The sequence below is a fragment of the Camelina sativa genome, chromosome 1, assembly GCF_030686135.1.
Source record: "Camelina sativa cultivar CO46 ecotype springtype chromosome 1, ASM3068613v1".
Lineage (NCBI taxonomy): Eukaryota > Viridiplantae > Streptophyta > Magnoliopsida > Brassicales > Brassicaceae > Camelina > Camelina sativa.
In genome coordinates this window covers 1447218-1468318 of record NC_141880.1, presented here as the reverse complement: position 1 = coordinate 1468318, position 21101 = coordinate 1447218, and the positions used below count along the sequence as shown (strand labels likewise).

The 21101-nt window shown below is 36.5% G+C and overlaps 3 protein-coding genes across 12 annotated transcripts; 2 read left to right on the top strand and 1 right to left on the bottom strand.

Annotated features, from left to right (window-relative positions):
- Positions 1-336: 336 nt before the first annotated feature.
- LOC104703332 (uncharacterized) lies at positions 337-9913 on the bottom strand. Of its 9 annotated transcripts, none has more exons than XR_015561081.1 (32): positions 9496-9899; positions 8949-9036; positions 8752-8860; positions 8301-8399; positions 7996-8038; positions 7403-7451; positions 7214-7309; positions 6843-7082; positions 6487-6670; positions 6167-6278; positions 6004-6090; positions 5778-5916; positions 5417-5513; positions 5258-5314; positions 5031-5140; positions 4673-4777; positions 4215-4288; positions 3841-3916; positions 3510-3722; positions 3127-3198; positions 2740-2811; positions 2595-2659; positions 2408-2510; positions 2182-2313; positions 1910-2046; positions 1684-1791; positions 1544-1594; positions 1403-1480; positions 1206-1319; positions 911-1107; positions 765-834; positions 337-663 (listed from the first exon to the last, which is right to left on the bottom strand). XR_015561081.1 is itself a non-coding variant. In XM_087456814.1 (32 exons), the coding sequence occupies exons 1-32, from the start codon at positions 9601-9603 to the stop codon at positions 475-477; spliced, it is 3504 nt and encodes a 1167-aa protein (XP_087312940.1). In that variant the 5' UTR covers positions 9604-9913; the 3' UTR covers positions 337-474. The 9 variants fall into 9 exon arrangements, 4 of the variants coding, with proteins under 4 accessions (XP_087312940.1, XP_087313004.1, XP_087313059.1 ...); XR_015561002.1 differs by having other exon boundaries at positions 1178-1319; positions 1910-2053; positions 7380-7451; positions 9496-9876; XR_015561036.1 differs by having other exon boundaries at positions 7380-7451; positions 9496-9850.
- A 3191-nt stretch (positions 9914-13104) lies between these two features.
- Positions 13105-16987, top strand: LOC104701366 (diphthine--ammonia ligase). Of its 2 annotated transcripts, XM_010417149.3 has the most exons (13): positions 13105-13299; positions 13457-13528; positions 13779-13858; positions 13941-14166; positions 14278-14310; positions 14393-14475; positions 14567-14639; positions 14726-15047; positions 15126-15457; positions 15541-15866; positions 15958-16279; positions 16360-16630; positions 16720-16987. In XM_010417149.3, the coding sequence occupies exons 1-12, from the start codon at positions 13222-13224 to the stop codon at positions 16579-16581; spliced, it is 2169 nt and encodes a 722-aa protein (XP_010415451.1). In that variant the 5' UTR covers positions 13105-13221; the 3' UTR covers positions 16582-16630; positions 16720-16987. The 2 variants fall into 2 exon arrangements, with proteins under 2 accessions (XP_010415451.1, XP_010415376.1); XM_010417074.3 differs by having other exon boundaries at positions 16360-16987.
- Positions 16988-18055: 1068 nt separating this feature from the next.
- LOC104701220 (uncharacterized) lies at positions 18056-21039 on the top strand. Its single transcript, XM_010416963.3, has 3 exons — positions 18056-18564; positions 18759-20354; positions 20445-21039. Exons 2-3 carry the CDS (start codon positions 18810-18812, stop codon positions 20826-20828), a joined length of 1929 nt encoding a protein of 642 aa, XP_010415265.2. The 5' UTR covers positions 18056-18564; positions 18759-18809; the 3' UTR covers positions 20829-21039.
- Positions 21040-21101: the final 62 nt, after the last annotated feature.

Below are 21101 nucleotides of genomic sequence, written 5' to 3'. Positions count from 1 at the left end.
ACCAAATTAAACATCGTTAAACATGTATTCATGGAATTTAACTAAGATTGTAAGTCAAGTGTACGTGTGCAATTGAGACTTGAGTGATATTTTTTTCGCCTTTTTAAAATAGCACACACGATTTTCAAAAGACAAAGTTAAGACTGTAAAATTGTTCAAACATTATCCAGATTACACGCCTACAAGGCAATGAATTGACGTAATATATCAATATATTACACCCACTTTTTATCTGAAACTTACTACGTTCTAATATAACAAGATAGTTTTGATTCTTCTCTGTCTTGTGAGCAAATCTATTTTAGAAAAAAAAAAAATAGCTTAAAAGACCATCACTTTTCTTTTATAAAGCATATTCATTTTTGTCTAATAATTATGGGTTTGCTTGCATTTAGTTCAAGTAAAATTGAATTGTTACAAACGGAAAAGCCACTTCTACCAAAAGTAAAAAAGTAAATAAGTTCTAAAATTCGGTCACCTAGTTTTCAGAAACCCACGAACTTCGACAAGGAAGTTGTTGAGGTTCTTTCTGAATCTTTGGTAGTTGAGACGGTCCAATGATGAGGATAGCTGATTTGACGTTGTGAGCACCTGAAGCGCGTTTGCTAGCCTAGTTTTAAAGTTCGGATTCGCCTGCTTCTCAATCAGTTCGTTTCCCAATCCCTAGAGGAGGTAGCACAGACTGTTAAGTCACTGTGGCTTAATACATAGAAACTCCGTTTACGTTTTTTTTTTTTTTTTAAGTGAGAACAATAAATACTGACCTGGTAAAGGTTTGGTTCACAGAGAATAAGAGGGAACAAGGCATCTGCTGCTGTGCTGACTAGGTCGGTACTGTAACAAGAAACCGGTAAAAAACACTTTAACCAACCCACTCGAGAGAGCGCTTTTGAGTGATATTGTTTAGTACCTGTAATCTTCAAAAAGAAGGAAGTGAAGCAAAGTACGAAGGAATCGACTCAGTATTCCTTCATGGAATACTCCATTTGGATCTGTGTGTCCAGCAGCGTGTGAACCCAAACCCAAGTTGCCAGCATTTTTCTCTTTGTAGTGATATGAAGCAAGAGCCTTTAGAGCTCTCAGGCACATTGTGACTATATCTACATCCTGGTAAGCATATCAATAAATAGATTTGCTTTAACTTTGTTGTAAAACAAGAGCAAAACGGATTGCTTACTTATCTCTGGGAGAAGGTTTTACTTCACCTGCTGATGAAGACCAAAGTCAACTGTTGTAAGTACATGGCTAAATGCGTCATTATTGAGTTGTGCGAGCGTCTCGGGGTAAACCTCAAGCATATGTGAAATGAGGGAGAAATACTGCAGAAATTGATTGTTAAGTGAAAATTATAACAGTAAAAGTACTACGAGAGGTTTGGTCAATGGTTAATGCAAAGCCTTACGTCGAAACAAAGCTTAGGGTATTTGAGGAGTTCCAAAGTTATAAGTGGAGTGATTATATGGAGACCAAAGTACACCACCTGTAAGTTCAAAGGATTAGACAAACCATTCTTGTCAAATTCATCTTAATTAACTTGATTTACCTGGGATATATTTGTGCTTTGTGTCTCAATACTGTCAGATGAAAAATCAACCTGCAAAAGGTAGTACCAGTTGTTAGAAGATAAGGAATACAGGTGAATGTGGTATATTTTGTACAGTACGTGCAAGCAAGAACGTTTACCATATCTTTTGAGCACAGATGGGAAAGTAGCTGAAGCAGAGCGCGTAAATCCTTGTACTTTTCGGTTTTCGCTTCATTAAGCAAGGTACTCGAGAGAGACAATGATATCTGAGGTCGAAGACAGCAAGTGCATGTGAGGATACACAAAAACTTATCTTCTCGGCTTTCAAGCAATGACACTCAACCTTAACAGAGAAGTATGGAAAAGACAGAAGAACAGATTTACCTTCCCAATATTGTGAGACGAATATATTTGTAGAAGACTCATGCAGAAATTAATAACCACGGCTGTTTCATGAGCCTCTAGGTAAGATAATTGCCCATCCACCCAATCCACGACAAATTTAAGAAGAAGATAAATTACTGCAGACTAAGCAATAACAAAAAATTAGTGGTTTTTCTAACCATAATGGCTCAAAAACCAATCACAAGGATTTTGAAGACAAGTAGAGTATAGTACACCATCATCCATCGGTATTGAAATGTAGAGTATAGTACCTCATGTTTGTAAACCTCGAGAAGACGAAGTACAGGATTCATGACAGATAATCCCATCTCATATATTGCTCTCTGTGTCCGGGGTTCAGTGGCACTTGCAGCTCCGCGAAGCCGCTCTAACACACAACTCACCTAAGACAATATACGAAAAAACTCATTCTGTTTATAAGGATTTACCAATAAACTAAATCTAAGTTTTCACTTTTCACATGTTTTTCTTCCTCACCAGCATAATAATATCAGGTTGTTGAGCCAAATTTTTGAGGTCACTGTTATTGGACAAGTCCACTAAAGATGATGTCATATGAGCCATGAGGTCCTTCACATATCTTTTCGAAAAAAGAAAGAAGGTTATTGGAAAGGCAAAATTTATGGTTAAGATGTGAGCGAGTGCACAGACTTTGGTAACTCACTGGTTTGATGCGTCTGAACTTTGCATTCCATAAGCAGAAAGAACAAGGGTTTGAGCCAATGAACGCTGAAAAGAAGTAACATCATTACAAGGAACAGAACATGCATGAATATAAATGAGCCAAAATGCACACTTTAGGAATATACCTGACTAACACTATTTAGCAAAAACAATGATTTGTCATTTGCGAAAGCATTTGCCAGGTTACGCCAGGAGTCCTGAACGTTTTGCATAAAGAATGTTAGATACTATAAATACAGAAATAAATTCATCTAGAAGAAGTCAAGGAAAAAGGCTTTTTCCAAATGATAAGAGAATAAAACAAGCTGAGTGATTCCCAGTAAAATAGCTTATCTAGCAGCCATTTTACGCAAATATAAATGATTGTGGATTCTGAAAAACAAGGGTGAAAAAAAGTAATAGAGGAGTAAATGACGAAATTAAAAATGTCACGTGTATTGGAATTTGGAAACAAAGCAAGTTACAGAAATTGGCCCCATTTACGCTTGACTATGGCGAGTTTCTGAACTCACCAGTGATAGAAGGTGAAAACAGATATTTCTTCGTCGAACAAGTGCATGCAGTAACTGAAAACATGTTAACTCCTGCAGAGGGCGAAAAAAAAAATGGATTAGGAGAATACCATTCTTGAAGAAATGGGAGTTAAGTAACATACAGTTATAACCATAGCTTATAAGAAATTCACATTAAACCCTAAAAGAATTCTCGCTGTAGCTAATTGGATTCCCTAGCCTAAAGTCTTTTAGTTATCAAAATTTGTAAAGGCAAACAACTAACTGAATGATATATTCATCCAACAGACCAAAATTAGTATTTATACACGGTAAAATACCATTGTATAAGTGCGACGGTTATCAAAACTAATAACATTTTTAGAAGAAGAGAAGATTACGACCTGCAAGTCCTTTTCACCAGGGAAAGACATGAGCGATGTCAAGGAGATTCGGACAATTATATCAAGGACAAATTTCCCCTGATTGTGTTCGTTGAAAAACGTGAATAAACATGCTCGGGAAGGGAGAGACTGAAGCTGGTTGCTACCCAAATTGCAATCTTCAACGAGCATCAGATATGTGAAAGACCATCTTGCAAGGAACCATATGACTGCCTACATATGTTTCCGCAGTCAGTATATAGAAAAAAGGTACCAAACTGCAATAATTTTCTTCTTTTAATGCTTAATGTCCATGAGATTTTTTATGCATCTGAATCTGTGGGCATTGTACCTCCATTAGCCGAGGACTAAAGATCGATGATCTCATTTCTGCATCCAAACATTGCTCGGCGAATTTTATTATCGAGCTACAATATATATATATATAAAAAAAAAGACAATCAGAAGTAACTACATGGATAATGAACAAGCCACCATTCAAAATAAATCTATGTACAACAATTTGTACATTAGTAGTATTCCTCTAGTATCTAAAGTAAAATTCAAGACTAACTTATAAATACTTAGAAACAGTACAACACTCAAAAAAAGATATATTGGTAATTTAGAATCACAAGAAAACTGAAGGCTTCTATTGTTGGTACTATCAAAATTATTCACGTTCACTCATCTGTTCAGTCGGGAAAGGCTTCTATATAAGCTTACCTTGAGAGTACCACGACAGGGTGGTTATTTGCCTCAACAACATCCACAAAATGAGATTGCACAGCATCAGGAACCTGCTTGTTGATAACATCATCTCATAATTAATATGGGGAAGAATTTACAAGTGAAAAAACAGAATTATAACAGGCCTCGTGAAATTACTAATGAGATTTATTCTACAAGAACTGATCACTTCCTTATAAAGAAAAAGGTTGGTTTCAAGAGCTATCCGGTTTAAACTGATAAACGTGGTCATAACATTTAGGAAAAGATGTGTGGCTAATGTTTGATAGTTAAAGGCATTCAGAATACCTGATACAGTAAATCATAAAACAAGAAGTAAAATATAAATTCAAAACCAAGACGTCATAATAGATAGATAATTAATGGAAGGAAAGCTTTTCAGTATCTTTCTTTCAGTGATTACATCAAAATATGCAGGAAAGGTAGAAAATTACCAGGGCAGTCTCCCCTTCCCCTTCATCTGCAAGTACATGACCGATTATTAGCAGCAAAGAGTAGACCTCTTCCAAAGTTTCAGTCGGATCAACAGTTCCCCTGCCCTAAAACAGGTAGACTAAGGTGAGCAAAAGCAACTCTAAGGACACATCAGTAAACAGGTGGACACTAGAAAGAAAGATAAAAACGACATAGAGCTAGATTTTCAATCGCAAAAAAAAAAAAGCTTTGATGTAGCTATATATTGATATGTTAGCTATAGAAGGCATAAATAGCTGAGAGCAAAAAGAAGAATGATTAGTAGATGCAAGAATGTTGCTTTCACTTATATTCTATAGGAAGGTCGATCAAGAGCACCTGGTGGAGGCGTGCAACACGATCAGAGAAAAGTTTTGCTAAAAATGGAATTGTAGCATCGACTGCTGCCCTTGCAATGAGAGCATAAGAGCCTAGTCTCTCGTCCATGGCTGCCAGAAACATGATATCAAACTTCTGAACAAAGAATAGTACAAAACCTGCCATCTAAGACTGGCTGCAAAAGACTAGATTAAGAGCCAGAAAATCATAGCATTTATTTTGCTCACCAGATACAGAAGCCAGGCAGTCAGCATCATCTTCAGTAGTAGCTGACGCAGATGCCACTAGAGAAACAAACTTTCAGCTTGTATATAAATTTGATAAAGAAAAGAGTTCCAAACCAATAAAAGTTGTAAAGCAGAGGCCAAAAGTCTGGAAACTATTACCTTTTAGTTCAGATTCCACAATCAATGAAAAGAGACTAGCTGCAGCATGCATCCCCTCAGGTGGTAGCCACGCATTACCCCCAGAACCATCCATTGACTAGCACGAGACATCACAACCCTTGGTCAAATAGTGCCCACTAGTATCTCATAAGACATAATTAACCTTAAATGTATCTAGACTCTCAAAGAAAATATTTGATGGCAAAGACGACGATCGGTCTTTATAAATACCCTGACGATCACAAAGCAAATGCCCAAGTACCCCCAGAGAGCCAGATATGGCCACAATTTCATAAACACTGTGATATATGATATTATCGACAAATGCAGCAGCGATAAAATAAATTGTAAATATACTCACAGCAAGGAGTGTGGTCCAGGTATCTAGCAAGATATCGCGTGCCTCATAGCTCCAGGTCTCTTCATCAGTACTATTTGCCATTAATACTTTGACAACTTCACCCATTAACATAGATAAGAGTGTAAGAGTGCCAAAGGGCCTGAAGAAACAGAAATAACAACTATTTTATAAATAAAGAAATACCAAAAGGCTTTCACTGCAAAAAAAAAGGTTATATGTCAAAGACCTTAATGATCGCAAGAGTTGGTCAAAGACAACAGGAGTAGTAACAGTCCCGATAGATAACAATGCGCGACAACCATCAATCATCTCACTGTAAACAAAATTCAACAACACAATGTCAGACTTGGAAATATAACACCATAGATACCAAACAGGACAAGAATCACCTTCCACTCTTTCCTTCTTCAATTTCCTTTGAAATGACATCAGGAGGATCAATCCAGGGCAACACCCCTGACAGCAGGAGGAGCAGATGCTGCTCTCGCATCTGCGCATTGTCTAAATTATTGAACAAGTCACTCACGGATAAATATATATACATATATATATATATATATATATATCTCAATAAGAAAGACATGATGAACATCCATCGTTCTTGAATTGGCGATGCAAACTAGATAACGGGCAAATTTGATGTTTCTGTAACGTATTCAACAGAAACTTCTATTAATTTAAAGAACATTCAATAGCATATAACACTCACTGGATGGAAATATTTCCCCTGCCAAGGAGCACAATTGTACAATAAGTTTCCGAGCAGAGACTGCAACAGGACAATCTAGCCAATAGCCTTCAAGATCAAACTTCTGCCTCACCGACGAATATAAATTTATCAGCCATCCAACATGTGAGCTTGAAAGCAAAACATCACACCACGAAGCTCCAGGCTGCAATCAGCACCACTGGAGGTGAGATAATGAAGAGTTCAAGTAACTGTCTTAACAGAAAACAAGTATAAATTCTGAAATACTAGCATCACCCTATGTGATCTCTCTGAATTTCAACAAGACAATGAAGTTCAAGCACATATCATAAATCTTAAAGATAACAATTGGCTACCTGAACTATTACACATTCTGTCTTTCTCGCTAATGCATTATCAACTCTAATTCCGTCAGAGAATACATTAATGCTGGCCCTTGTGCCACCACCTTTGCTGTAACGAAACTCCCAGTTCAGTATTTGATACATAAGTCGCAGTGTAGCATTGCAAACCTTAACCTCAGGGACACTAGAATGTGATGCGATAATCTTATTTGTAACACTCAAAGCAGCATCTTTTGCCCACTGATAGAAAGTCTGCAATTGAAAACATAGAAAGTAAACAACACTATTTTCGTAACAGAACCCTCCGTATAGGCTATCTTCTTCCGCAGACGAAAGACGATGGGTGCAACAATATCTGAAAGTAAATGCAATCCTAGGATCACCTTCAAAAAGTTTTGCTCTAGTGACTTGCGACAATTTTCATGAAATTCTCTAGGGAGACCCATGGCACTTGAAGTAGAGGGTGAGAATTCAGATACCTAAGATGAAGAAATTATGAGCATACATATGGTATATATAAAGACAGAAACAATAAAAACAGATCATTACCAATGATTCAAGAAAATTTATACCGATGAACTGCACATCTAAGCCACGAGAACCAAGAATAGCCTGGTTGATCTGTAAACAGCAGTTGTTCAAGGACAAAAGAAGATCAACCATGATCCTTTTAATAAACATAAGTTATAAGTATTAGACGATTCCACTGAATTTTTCAAAATAATTAGCAGCACTACCGCAATTTTCATTTCTATGAAGCCATGACTCATAAACCCCCATTTCTTTTTATTAAGGCATAGAGCATATCAATAAATATCTAGCTGAAATAATGGAGGCACATATTATAAGGACCCGTTACTACTCAATCACCCAAATTATTACTAGTTAACCTACTCAATCCCTCTAAATCCTTCCTTGTCCGTATATTTAAGGTTAGCACAGTTAAAAAGGATTCAAAGTACCAGGTAATTTTCTTAGATATAAAATCCCCTCAGTACACATGGCATCATCGTCACGGATTTATGCATGCACATTATATTCATTAAACTATTACGTTCACAATTGCCAATATCAGTTAACAACATATATGCACCTAATGCTAGACAAACTAAGGATACAAAAACCAAAAATGAAAGTCCGTAAAATTTCAAAGCAATGTAGATACCTGATAGAAAAAGACTTCCTTGTCGGCTGGAGTAAACTCAAGCCTGTAAGAGTAATTTATGCAGATTAGAAGTTCCCTCAGATGAACAAAGCAAGCAAGAAACAGAACTAGCTAATTTGTCTAGATTTCTTTGCACTACTCTATTTCCAGAAGCTACCGGTCATAAGCGTCTGTGAATAACAACATCCTTTTCATGAATCCTCACATATGCATATTGCATAGAATCAGAAGTGACAGCTAACGTCCAGCATCTAATGTCTATGGTTAAAAATTTTAAATACCAGAAGCAGCCCAACCCAGCTTACCAGCCTCTTTTCATCAGCTGTGCAGCCACAGAAGATACTTTTGAAAGCACATATCCCTCGGATGAATTAGCATGCTGCATGACATAGCCAAGGCAGAAGCTGCAGAAAGATATAGCCATATTTCTTAATTATAAAGTATTAATATAATCCAAAACCTCAAAATACAAACATGTAACTTCTTATATAGTTATGATAACCCCGGAAAAAGATGTAACCAACCATTAAATATTATACAGTCAAGAAGTGATAGGCTTCACAGTCAAGGAAAGGTGCAGTATTTTAAACTACTAAATTGTGAAGCATGAATGCTCTGAGTTGATTTGCAAAGCCAATAAATAAATTTACAAACTTGACACCAAGGGTTGCCTACTGACAGAGCAGAGGGTGGCCGCTCAACTAACTGGAAGCTTAAGCATATATCACCCAAATAACATAAAAGAAGAGAAATTACCTAATCAAACCCCCTTTATCATCAGTGGCAAGAAAACTCCATTCCCTGATAGCTGCTTCTCGAATAGCTGCAGCAGCTTGAAACCTAGCATTTGCTACCTGAGAATTTTCTGGAAGTATGAAACACTTTCAGTCAAACAGCTGTACCTTCCCAGTTCACTTGGCTAGCCAGGATCTGGATTCATCAGATAGACTTACCAAGAATATATCTACACGCCTTATAGGGCTGTGGGGACTGGTGAAGAGACAAAATGGTTGCCTCAGCAGCAACTGGATTACTATTAATCTGTAGAAAAGAAAAGTAAATGTCAAGTCAACGTGAATTGAACATCATCTGAAGTACTACTACTTGTCTCGGTTAAGCAAAAACAAAAACCATAAGAAAAAGGAAGCATAGAACCATTCCTGTTTCGAAAAAATCAGAAAGACGGAAACAGTAAACTAGTTCAGTGAGACATGTAGTCTCTAACAACTTAGTCAACAGAGACGCAGAGATAAACAAACTACCATAAAAAAATTTCAAAAGAAGAAAAACTCAAACAAAGCAACTTGATAATTTTCAATAGCCTACAGTGACTTCAATTTCAAGCTAAGCAAATTACAAGAAAACATAATAAACAATTGCATAAATGCAAGCACACGCACACATCTACAGGTTCTTCCAATATATTAGGAAACCAAAAAGATCAACCAGGAGAAAAGGGATGGTGCGAAGTATGTATAAAGAAGGAAGAAGCAAAAAGACCTGAATGTAAGAGCAAGCAAGTTCAATAGCGCGCATGGTAGATTGGAGTTGAGATAAATCCTCAGCTCCAACTCCATCGCCACCGCTTCCATTAGGAAACCCTAACATCTTCTCCCGGAAGCGCCGATTCCGGCAGACGGAAAAACCAACAGTCTCCTCGCTTTCCAAGTACAAAAATCTGGTCTAGTTTGATTGGAAACTGAGGCGAAGAAGAAGAAGATGAAGATTCGATTGAATAAGGAAAGTGGCGGCGTTGAGCAAAAGAGTAATATATGGCGGAGAAAGGGATCCGATGGTGAGAGAGAGAGCCGGAGAGATTGAAACGGTGTTTTTAGAAGGGCGTGTTCGCTGTTGTGGCTATTTTGGAGTTTTTCTTTAACTGACCATGTAGTTCCACATTATTTACGGGAATACCCCCTCCTCGCGTTATGCACAATGAGGTTAAAGACCTGAACCAATGGACCGGACCGTTCGGTTTAATCAGTTAAATCGGAGTTCGGAAAGTCAGATGGTTTTTGGTATATCATCGGTGATCTGGATTAAACCGTTAACATCGGAATCGAACAAATCTAATTTTGCCAGTTGAACCAGGATGACCTACGAATGTATCCGGTTCAACATTAAGGTTTATTTTTCTTTGTGTAATCTTATTTGATCTAAGATTAATGAATATAAAATTCAAAAATGGATCGAAATTAAAGGTTTCACACTCATATCAGTCCATATTATATATGACTTTTGTGGTAGTTAAAACTTAAAAGACAATCGGAAGAAGTAAGCCATAGTATAACATCAAGGTGAGAAATACAAGTCCGACCAACTACCTACTTGTTGCGTTATTGAAACGCATTTTTTTTTTTTAATATCTTTTGAAATATTATATGGCATCGAGTTTTCTATTAACGGAATCCCGTTGCTTATAGAACGGCCATACCCATGCCCATGCCCATGCGCATGTTGTATTGTTGTTTATACATATAACTTACATGAACAACGAGCATGGTCATGAGGTCGATCGATCGGTAATGTAATAATGTCGAATCATCTTTTTGTTGTTTTGGCAATCTTGAAGTTATGAGAGAGCTTCTCGATAGCGACATCAATATGGAGAAGTTGTTGGCGAGATCGGTAAAACTTTAAGTGGGGTTGATCTTTCAATGCATTTTAATTTGTATCACTCATCATTCTGATCATATATTGATATATGTACAATAATCAAAGCTTAGATCGTTCTCTAGCTGTCTGCGGATAACGCATAGGTTTAGGTTCATTCACATACCTTAAGTTAACAATACATTAAAGGTAGATAAGGGATATATATCCGTAACATATTCACATATTCGATCCTTGGTTACTAATATACGTGAATTAATAGTATTATAGAACATGGGATGGAATAACATGTGGAAAACATGCAGGTAAAAATATTGGCTACATACTCCCTTTTGTTTAATTATTCAGGATATATATATGCCGATTTGTTAAATTGAGTATTGATTATCTTGTTACGAATATTTAATATGCTTCTTTTTATACAAAAGGCACGTAATAAAGTATATTAAATATTAATATAGTAGTTGGATTTTTTTTTTTTTTGACGAACTTGGAACCATCTTGTCATAGAATTGATACAAATTTCCTAAGTATGCTCTATTTGATATTTCTTGATCAATTATCTTAATTCTAGTTTATCATCAAAATTTGTTAGTAGGCCATTCGACGAATGTGATTTTCCAGAAAACGTTATCATTTATTTCGAAATTAAGTACAGTTTTGTTTAGGAATGGCGAAATGCTTGTAGATATATATATATATATATATATATATATATATATTTAGCTAGTAACAAAGTTCTTGATCAAATCGAAAACCTCAAAACAAAAAGGGTCACATGCATACGTGTTACGTTTGAATTGCATATCTAAAGACTAAAAAAGTCTTCGAACCAGCAATGTTTGATTGAACTGTTGAACATTTCTAATTTGCTGACCGGATTGCTTCGGACGCTTGTTGGTGTATTTTTATAGACATACACACACATAACTATCATCATGTCGGATCGTATCATATGGATTAAGACATAAAAGCAATAGGAGCAAAGATTCCAAAATTTATTAGTAGCTGCTAAAAAAGGCGTCCACATCAAATATTAAATCTCTAATTGTGATTAGACACTTCACTAATTAACATTTTTAAAAATCTCTTGAATTTTAAACAACCAATCATGATTTGAGATGTCATTCATTAACATTTTTTAAATTTCCAGAATTTTTTAGAAAAAAAATAAAATTCTAAATTTATGAAAATAAAAGAACTATGCACAATATCCCACATCGGCTAGAAAATGTTTAGACAATGGTTCAGAACCAGTATAAATAAGATTAATATACTTTCAACAACGAATGAGCAGGAAAGCTTGATTTATTAGGCGTCCAAGTTTAAAAGTATATTCGGTTTGATCCGGTTTTTTATTTGATCAAATTAAAGCTTTAAAAAGTTTCAAAAAAATAAATTATAATATTTAAAATTTTTAAAAGTTTTAATATTATAAATATTGAAAATTTTAAAAGTTCTTAGCTTCTAAAAAGTTTTTAAATATTATAATTTTTAAATTTTAAAAGTTTAAAATATTATAAATATTGAAACTTTTAAAAGTTCTTAGCTTTTAAAAAGTTTTTAAATATTATAATTTTTAAATTTTAAAAGTTTAAAATATTATAAATATTGAAACTTTTTAAAATGTTCAAAATTTATATTTCGAAACCTTTTAAAAGTTTAAAATATTATAAATATTTATGTAAAACATAAATTATCTTATTTATCTACGTTTGGGCTTTTTATTTCTTATGAGCTGTAAAACATATTTTTGTGTATGATTTTATAGATAAGTTGATATTTTTCATTAATTTTTTATTTTTTTATTTTTATGAGAAAAGATTTGATTTTGTTCTTGGAGTTTGATGGATTAACAAGTTGTGTGGTAGTCTAAAAAAAGGTTTTTTAGTGGAAGAAAGTGAAGAAGTTGACGAAGATGAAGAAGAAAAAGATTATAACGAAGAACTAGACAGTAAAAGTAATGATAACGATTACCACAAAAATTGACAATAGAGATGACAAGAAAGAATATGAAGAATAAGAAAACATTGAATAAAAAACACGAAAACATAGGTGGTAGCGATCAATTAAATATGAAAACGAGTTAAATTCATGATGATAAAATTGTTTTGTTTTTCTGGTGGTTAAAGAAATGGTTTAGGATATGTGAGATCATCAGTTTAATTCGCCTCGTCTGGATGTCGAGTTAAATTCATGATTTTTTTCTTATCAGATTTGATTTTATAACACAACTGATTTTTATATTTCAGAAAATTGTGTATATAAAATTTAACTTTTTTCTTAATACTAATTTTATTTTTTTATAAGATAATATTTTACTACCATCATCAATTATATATAGTTTTTATCAAAATATATCAAATATATCCAAAACCTAGTTTAAAAAAAAATGGACAAATAAAAAATTAAAGGGGCCAATCGAATAACAAGTGGAAAAGTCATGCCAGATTCCTAAATTATACAAAATTCGTTTAGTTATTTATTTATAAAGTCGCCCCTCAAAACTCTATTTGACTTGGATTCTCTCGACTTCTTCGACGACATAAGAAGAAGAAGAACCTCACTGCAACTAAAGAGAGAAAGAAGAAAGAGAGAGAGAGAGAGAGAGAGATGAAGGTCGTGGCTTTAGTGAGTGGAGGCAAAGATAGCTGTTATGCTATGATGAAGTGTATTCAGTACGGCCACGAGGTTCGTATTCTTTCTCTCACCTCGCAGATTTTGCCTAGTTTCATAGTTTTGTTAGTTGTTAAGAGTTCCCCTGAAATTGCCTCTTAAAAGTTCGATTTTTTTTTAGCTATAAGAACTTAAATCTCACTCTGGGTTTGCCGATTTGTGTGTTCCACAGATCGTGGCATTGGCTAATTTGTTGCCGGTTGATGATTCGGTCGATGAATTGGACAGCTATATGTATCAAACTGTAAGATTCTGCTTCGTATCTTTTGGTTCCATGGATTTTTAATATGAACAAGGGCTTGAAGAAAGATTGGACCCTTTCTATCTCATTGGTGTTTCTGTGAATGTTTTCATGATTTGTAAATCTGGGTTGTTGTTCTTGAGAAGAATTAGATTAAGATATTTTCGACAGTGGATGTTTAAGAGTAAGAATGATACATAGGATTTTATGATATTGGAATCCTAATTTCTTTGATTGGATGCACCTTCTTCAGGTAGGCCACCAGATAATAGTGGGGTATGCAGAATGTATGAATGTGCCATTGTTCAGAAGAAGAATCAGAGGATCTTCAAGGTGAGGAGAACCGTTAGGCTTTCTGCTCGAGTTTCCAAGGCTTTGATTTAATGAATAATTTTCTGAGGAGTTTTATTTGCAGACATCAGAAACTTAGCTACCAAATGACTCTAGATGATGAAGTGGAAGATATGTTTGTCTTGTTAAGTGAAGTGAAGAGACAGATACCTTCCATCACTGCAGTCTCGTCTGGTGCGATTGCATCAGACTACCAACGGCTGCGGGTGGAGAGTATTTGTTCAAGGTTAGGTCTTGTTTCTTTGGCATTTTTGTGGAAACAAGATCAGACATTGCTTCTTCAGGAAATGGTAAACTGTTTCAGGAAAAGAGAATCTGAAGATTCAAGCCTATTTCAATCTCAGTTTATTAAATTCTTTTCTGAATTTGTTTATTTAACTCGCTTCTTGTTTTCCGTGCAGATAGCAAATGGGATAAAAGCTATCTTAGTCAAGGTAATAAGGATTGTTGCTGAATTTTCCGGCTTCTAGTAACATCAACATCTTCTTTTAATCATGGTTTGTTTCACGTTAACAGGTCGCGGCAGTAGGGTTAGATCCCTCAAAGCATCTAGGGAAAGACTTAGCCTTCATGGAACCATATCTTTTGAAGCTAAAAGTGTATGTCACAGTTCTCTTTTATGTCTTGATTTAGAGTATTATCTATTTGTGTTACGTTGGTTCTAAAGCTTCTGAATGCATCTCTACTTAGGAAATATGGAAGTAATGTTTGCGGTGAAGGAGGAGAATATGAAACTATGACTCTAGATTGCCCACTTTTCACTGTATGTCCTTTTAACAATATTAGCAACAATCTGTATTCATTGATTCCTCACATTTATTTGTAATTTGACAATTTACATTTTTGTAGAACGCGAGTATCGTGCTTGATGAATGTCAGGTTGTTCTACACTCTCCAGATTCCATTGCACCTGTTGGTGTTCTTCATCCATCCACGTTTCATCTTGAAAAGAAAGGGAATCTAGACTCCAATTCCCTTGAAGAGGAATCGAGTTTAGTGTCTGAAGTACTAGGAGATGGTCCTAACACATCAAATTCTACTCGCCAACGAGATAATGAAATTGTTGATCTAGTTAAACATACAAGTAACAGAGTTCACATATCGAGGACTGAGAAACACAACACATTCTCCATCTGCTGCTGGTTGGAAGATTCACAAAAATCTTCAACAGGTAACTAAAAAAAACAGACCAAATCTTCAAGATTTTTCCGCATACGTACTTGATATCTGTGTTATCCTCTTTAAACAGGTCTGAAAGAAGATCTCGAGACTGTTCTTACAGAACTTGAATTCCAGCTTTTAAAACACGGGTTTAACTGGCAGAATGTATTGTACATTCATCTTTATATCTCTGACATGAGTGAATTTGCTGTGGCGAATGAGACATATGTGAAATTTATCACACAAGAGAAGTGCCCTTTTGGTGTTCCTTCACGTAGTACAATAGAACTTCCTTTGGCACAAGCGGGTCTTGGAAAAGCTTACGTCGAGGTTTTAGTTGCGAATGACGAAAGCAAAAGAGTTCTCCATGTCCAAAGTATATCTTGCTGGGCGCCTAGCTGCATTGGACCGTACAGTCAGGTGAAATTAAATCTCCTCGTTGAGTTGTAAATAAGCTTGAAATTGATTAGCAAATTCAGTTACTTCAATATCATCTACTTCAGGCCACTTTGCACAAGAGTGTTCTTCACATGGCTGGACAATTAGGACTTGACCCTCCCACGATGAATCTTCGAAACGAAGGTGCAATTGCTGAGCTAAATCAAGCATTGACGAACAGCGAGGCAATAGCGGAGTCTTTTAACCGCTCAATCTCTTCATCAGCTATACTCTTTGTGGTTTTCTGTTCAGCACGCACAAACCAATCAGAGAGGAACCAACTCCACGAAAAGTTTGTTACTTTCTTGGATTTGGCAAAGTCTTCTCGGAGGGTATTGAATGTCATAGATCCTATGTTCCTTTACATCCTAGTCCCCGATCTTCCGAAAAGGTATATATACTGCATAGAATTTTCCTTTACATCCTTGTCCTTGATCTTCCCAACAGTTTCAGGTTTTTAACAGTAACTTGTATTCCCCCAGGGCTCTTGTTGAAGTGAAACCTGTTTTATACGTGGACGACGATACAGAAACCGAAGATGAAACCAAGCAAGATCATTCGGGTGAAGGAGATTACAGTTTTGGGGGATATAAGCCAGAGAATTGGCACCAAGGTTGTGTGCAGAAACGTGTTGTTGATGGGAAAATGTGTGTTACCGTTCTCTCCATCTCAGCCGAAGTAATGAGGAAACTTCAGGAAGCTTCCGGAGAAGAAGAACAGCAACTAGAGAGAGTATCAAGATTCTGTGTATATCTTCTCAACAAAACCTTGTCTGAAGATTCATTTTCTTGGCAAGATACAACGGTGAGAAAGAGACTCTTCTTTAACACAATGTTAGCGTCTCATCGAAAGCTTTACTTATATCTTGTTTTTGGTTGATGCAGAGCTTAAGAATACACTTATCAACTAGTCTTGGTGTGTCCGTAGAGAGATTATCAGACACTTTTGCGTCTGTATTCAGAGAGCTTAACGAGATGAGTGATGGAGTTAAAGTTGACAGCTCGAAAGAACCTATCTTCAACGTCGTCCCTGTCCTAGGTGCTGGAAACACTTCTGCTTCACTCGATAACATAATCACGTGTGAACTATTTGCTCTAAGGTCGTAACTATTTGCGCTAAGGTCGTAGCTTTCCTGTTTCACAAAGAACACAAAAGGTTAACTTTCTTGATCTTTGGAGATCTGTTCAATGGGTTTCTAATCATCCGCTCATCAAGTGCCTTACCCGCCGTTTTATTTGCAATAGGTAGCGAATAAAACGGCACGATGTTTTAGTCGGACAATTCCTTGCTGTTATTTTTGGAAGACCAAATTTCGCTTGCTAAAGACAACACGTAGTTGTTTTGTTACAAATGGAAACGGCACGATGTTTGTTTTTCTTTTTGTATCAATCGGAGGTGCAAAGACTGTTGTTTACTTTGCCAAAACGGAAAATCAATTGTTTTTATCGTATTGTACGGTATTATTGGTCATTATATTGTAACATTATGAATGAATACATTAGTTACCAGAAATATTTAACTTGGATACCAAATATGTAACTTTCATATCACACAGGTCAGTAAACGTCGTTTTATAAATCTAATGCAAAGAATGTGACATTGTTACACGACAATACATAGATAATAGATCTAAGAGAGATCTTTTCTTATTCTTGATAAAAGGTTATCAGGCAATGGGACAAATTAGTCTTGTTCACGAGGATATAAGATCCCAAATGTCAATACGCATTCAAGATCTTTAGCATGAAAATTTTAACTAGGAGTCTATGACTGGTCTATTCACAACCAAGATCGTACGTACTACACAATATACGACGTCTTACAAAACATAACACATTTGTATCATGAATCCTCTCATTTTTAAAAAATCGATGTGCTAGATCAGAAGAAACTTTTTGGCTGTGATGTTTATATGCTTTTGTATAAGACGACACTTTTGGATCTAGTTTATATAAATCTAAACATTTTTGAAGTAAAAGAGAGAGAACAAAACAAAGTATAAAAAATATCCAACAAGATGCCTTTGGGGGAAACATTGCATTGTGGTCTGTGGGGACAAATTTGCTGGCACAAAAATTCTGCAGAAGAAGAAAAATGAAAAATAATTTGATTCACTAGAAGAATAGGATGGTCCAAAAAAGTACTAACAAGTTTTAAAAATAAAGTACTAATTAGTAAAGAAAAAAAAAGATTTTTATTCACAACATCCTATTTACTTACACTCAGATGTCTTGAGCACCGCAAATTTGAGTCTTTATGCTAAACATAATAATTGAAAAACCAATTTATATTGGTAAACAAGAAGCATCCTATGGTTTGATTTGATATATATTATAGTATGAATCTTTTATGTCACACAACACTACTCTTGGTTGTATTTTCGACAGGTTTAGTGCTACTCACAGTCACACGTGTATGATAAGTTAAATGTAATGATAACATCCTTTAATGGGAGAGAATACAAATTTTTGCTTTGGTTCAGTAATTGCAAAACAAATTAATACTGTGTCGTTTTCAAGTGAAGGGCATTTACGTCATTAAAAAGAATCCAAAGTGGGAAAGAGTCCAAGCTGGAAATTCAGACGTAAAGCGAAACCAAAAGAAAAGGAAAAAAAATGGTAATATCGTAATTAGATGTAAAAGTGAAGGATAATTCCCAAATTCTCCTCTGCAGTACCACCAAATTGGTCGAGCAAGAGATCAGAAAAATTCGGGGAGAGAGAGAGAGATAGATCTGAGTATCTCTGTAGTAGAGGTGGTGGCATTAATAATGGCGTAAGTAGAAGAAGAAACCTAGCCGTTAGATCTTCTCAATCGCCAGAAAAAATATTCATTCTTCACCTTCCCCATTGCTCCTTCCTTCATTCCTTCGTTCCCCTCTCTCTCTCTCTCTCTCTCTCTCTCTGTGTGTGTCTTTTGAGGTTTCCGGGTTGGGGTTGGTGAGATAAATCCAGCGGCTTATCCGATCTTTCCACTGGTATGTTTGTGTTCGGAAATCGAAACATTGATAGAGAAATTAAAAGAGGGAAAAAGGCGTGTGCTTTTGTTTCGTAAAGGCTCCAGCTTTTTCTGATGAACAGCTTGTGAAGGTTGTTGCTTTCTTTTTTTTTTTTTTTTTGGTGTTTGTGTATTGGAATTTGGGTTTTCTCTTTAATGTTCAGAGGAGGAGAAAGGAGGAAGTTTTTTCTTGAAATTTTGATTCAAATTTGAGCTCATATGGTGAGTTTCTAGGGTTTTGTTGTGTTTTGTGATTCTTGGAAGAATCTGATTCCTTTTCTATTAGGGTTCGACAAGTAAAGTAGAAAGCTTTTTTGGAAGTGTTGTGGAAAAAATAATGGAAGATTACTCCAAGTATACTCATAGTCCTGCTCATTTAGCCGTTGTGCTTCGTGATCATGCTGCTCTTAGGCGAATTGTATCGGATCTTCCTCGGTTAGCTAAGGCTGGTGAAGTTTCTACAGAGGCTGAGTCTATGGAGTCTGAGTCTCGTGCTGATTCTGTTTCAGCTGTTATTGATAGGCGTGATGTTCCTGGTCGTGAAACTCCCTTGCATCTCGCTGTTCGTCTTAGAGACCCTGTCTCTGCTGAGGTTTTGATGTCTGCTGGTGCGGATTGGAGTCTACAGAACGAGAATGGTTGGAGTGCATTACAAGAAGCGGTTTGCACTAGAGAAGAGGCCATCGCCATGATCATTGCTCGCCATTACCAGCCTCTTGCTTGGGCTAAATGGTGTAGGAGACTTCCTCGGATCATTGCATCTGCATCTCGGATCCGTGATTTTTACATGGAGATCACTTTTCATTTTGAGAGCTCTGTCATTCCGTTTATTGGCCGCATTGCTCCTTCGGATACTTACAGGATATGGAAACGTGGTTCGAACCTCCGTGCTGATATGACTCTTGCCGGTTTTGATGGGTTTAAAATCCAGCGGTCAGATCAAACATTTCTCTTTCTAGGGGATGGTTACTCGTCTGAAGACGGTAAAATGTCCCTATCTCCTGGCTCGTTGATTGTTCTTTCTCATAAGGAAAAAGAAATGACAAATGCTTTGGAAGGAGCTGGAGCGCAACCGACAGATGCTGAGGTTGCTCATGAAGTGGCTTTGATGTCTCAGACTAATATGTATAGACCTGGAATCGATGTAACTCAAGCTGAGCTGGTTTCTCATCTGAATTGGAGACGGCAAGAGAGAACCGAGATGGTCGGGAATTGGAAAGCTAAAGTTTACGATATGCTTCATGTGATGGTGAGTGTGAAATCAAGACGGGTTCCTGGTGCAATGACTGATGAAGAGCTCTTTGCTGTTGATGAAGAGCGAACTGCTGCATCAAACGGTGCAGAGACCGATGGCTTTGATGATGTATTAACGCCTGAGGAAAGACTCCAATTGAATTCCGCGCTTCGGACTGGAAATTCTGATGCCATTGAAGATGAAGAGTCTGAAGTTACTGATCACCAGGAAAACGGATCCCTCAAGGATAAGAAGGGCTGGTTTGGTTGGAATAAGAAAGGTTTAAACACTGAAGATACTAAGCTCAAGAAAGGCTCAAAGTCTGCGCCAGAAGATGGGAATCAAAAAGGGAAAAGCCAGAGATCTTCAATGGTATCTGATCATACAAATGAGGATCTTGGAGACACGAAGAAAGGAAAGGAGAAGGAGAAGAAGAAGAAGAAGAAAGGTGTTGCCGGAGATGAGGTTAAGCGTGAGAGTGAATACAAGAAAGGACTAAGACCAGTCTTGTGGTTAACACCGGACTTTCCTCTTACGACAGACGAGCTTTTACCGCTCCTCGACATATTAGCTAACAAGGTTAAAGCCGTTAGGAGACTCAGAGAGCTTCTCACAACTAAACTTCCACTAGGCACATTCCCTGTAAAGGTATAATTTTCTTCTACTCGTAACTTGTGCGTCACTGATTAGAATAAATCACTCTCTGGGAATTTACTCTGATTGGTAATTGATCTGCAGCTTGCCATTCCCATTATTCCGACGGTTCGAGTTGTTGTTACTTTCACAAAATTTGAAGAGCTTCAGGCGGCTGAGGAGGAGTTCTCAACGCCTCCTTCTAGTCCGGTATTTCATGATGCGAAGTCTTCTTCTTCAGAGAATTCATCACCATCATGGATCTCATGGATGAGAAGTGGCAAATCAGGTGACAATGATAGTAACCGTTACAAAGACGAGGTTGACCCTTTCTTGATACCTTCAGATTACACATGGGTCGATTCAGCTGAGAAGAAACGTCGAATGAAAGCTAAGAAAGCTAAGAGCAAGAGGAAGAAACAGGCGGCAACAAAAGCCGCTGCTGCTAGTGACTCGAGTACCCGTTCAAATCAAGTAGCCGAAGAATGATGAGTCCTGAGTAACCGAATCAATGCATTCTTCAGGTTTTGCTTTGGCTGGACTCAAAGATGTTCACTTTCTGAGCCATCATTGTGGCCCTGAGAAAAAAAGGGTTTTGGTAGTGTTGTTTATTGCTCTTGTAATGTCATGTTATTTCTGAAATTCCCTTAACAAAACATCTTTGTTCTCTTTTAATGATTGATTAATCCTCTTTTTCTTTTTTCGGTTGGATTTTGGGTCTTCTTACTCCCAGCATTCCCAAACCGGGCATAATCCATTTCT

Coding starts and splice junctions, on each gene's coding strand:
- LOC104703332 (XM_087456814.1), bottom strand. CDS start 9,603: ATGTTAGGGTTTCCTAATGGAAGCGGTGGCGATGGAGTTGGAGCTGAG. Junction 8,039..8,300: donor CAGCTGATGAAAAGAGGCTG/GTAAGCTGGGTT, acceptor TTACTCTTACAG/GCTTGAGTTTACTCCAGCCG. Junction 5,514..5,777: donor CCTGGACCACACTCCTTGCT/GTGAGTATATTT, acceptor GTCTCGTGCTAG/TCAATGGATGGTTCTGGGGG.
- LOC104701366 (XM_010417149.3), top strand. CDS start 13,222: ATGAAGGTCGTGGCTTTAGTGAGTGGAGGCAAAGATAGCTGTTATGCT. Junction 13,859..13,940: donor AGAATCAGAGGATCTTCAAG/GTGAGGAGAACC, acceptor TTTTATTTGCAG/ACATCAGAAACTTAGCTACC. Junction 14,640..14,725: donor TAGATTGCCCACTTTTCACT/GTATGTCCTTTT, acceptor ACATTTTTGTAG/AACGCGAGTATCGTGCTTGA.
- LOC104701220 (XM_010416963.3), top strand. CDS start 18,810: ATGGAAGATTACTCCAAGTATACTCATAGTCCTGCTCATTTAGCCGTT. Junction 20,355..20,444: donor TAGGCACATTCCCTGTAAAG/GTATAATTTTCT, acceptor ATTGATCTGCAG/CTTGCCATTCCCATTATTCC.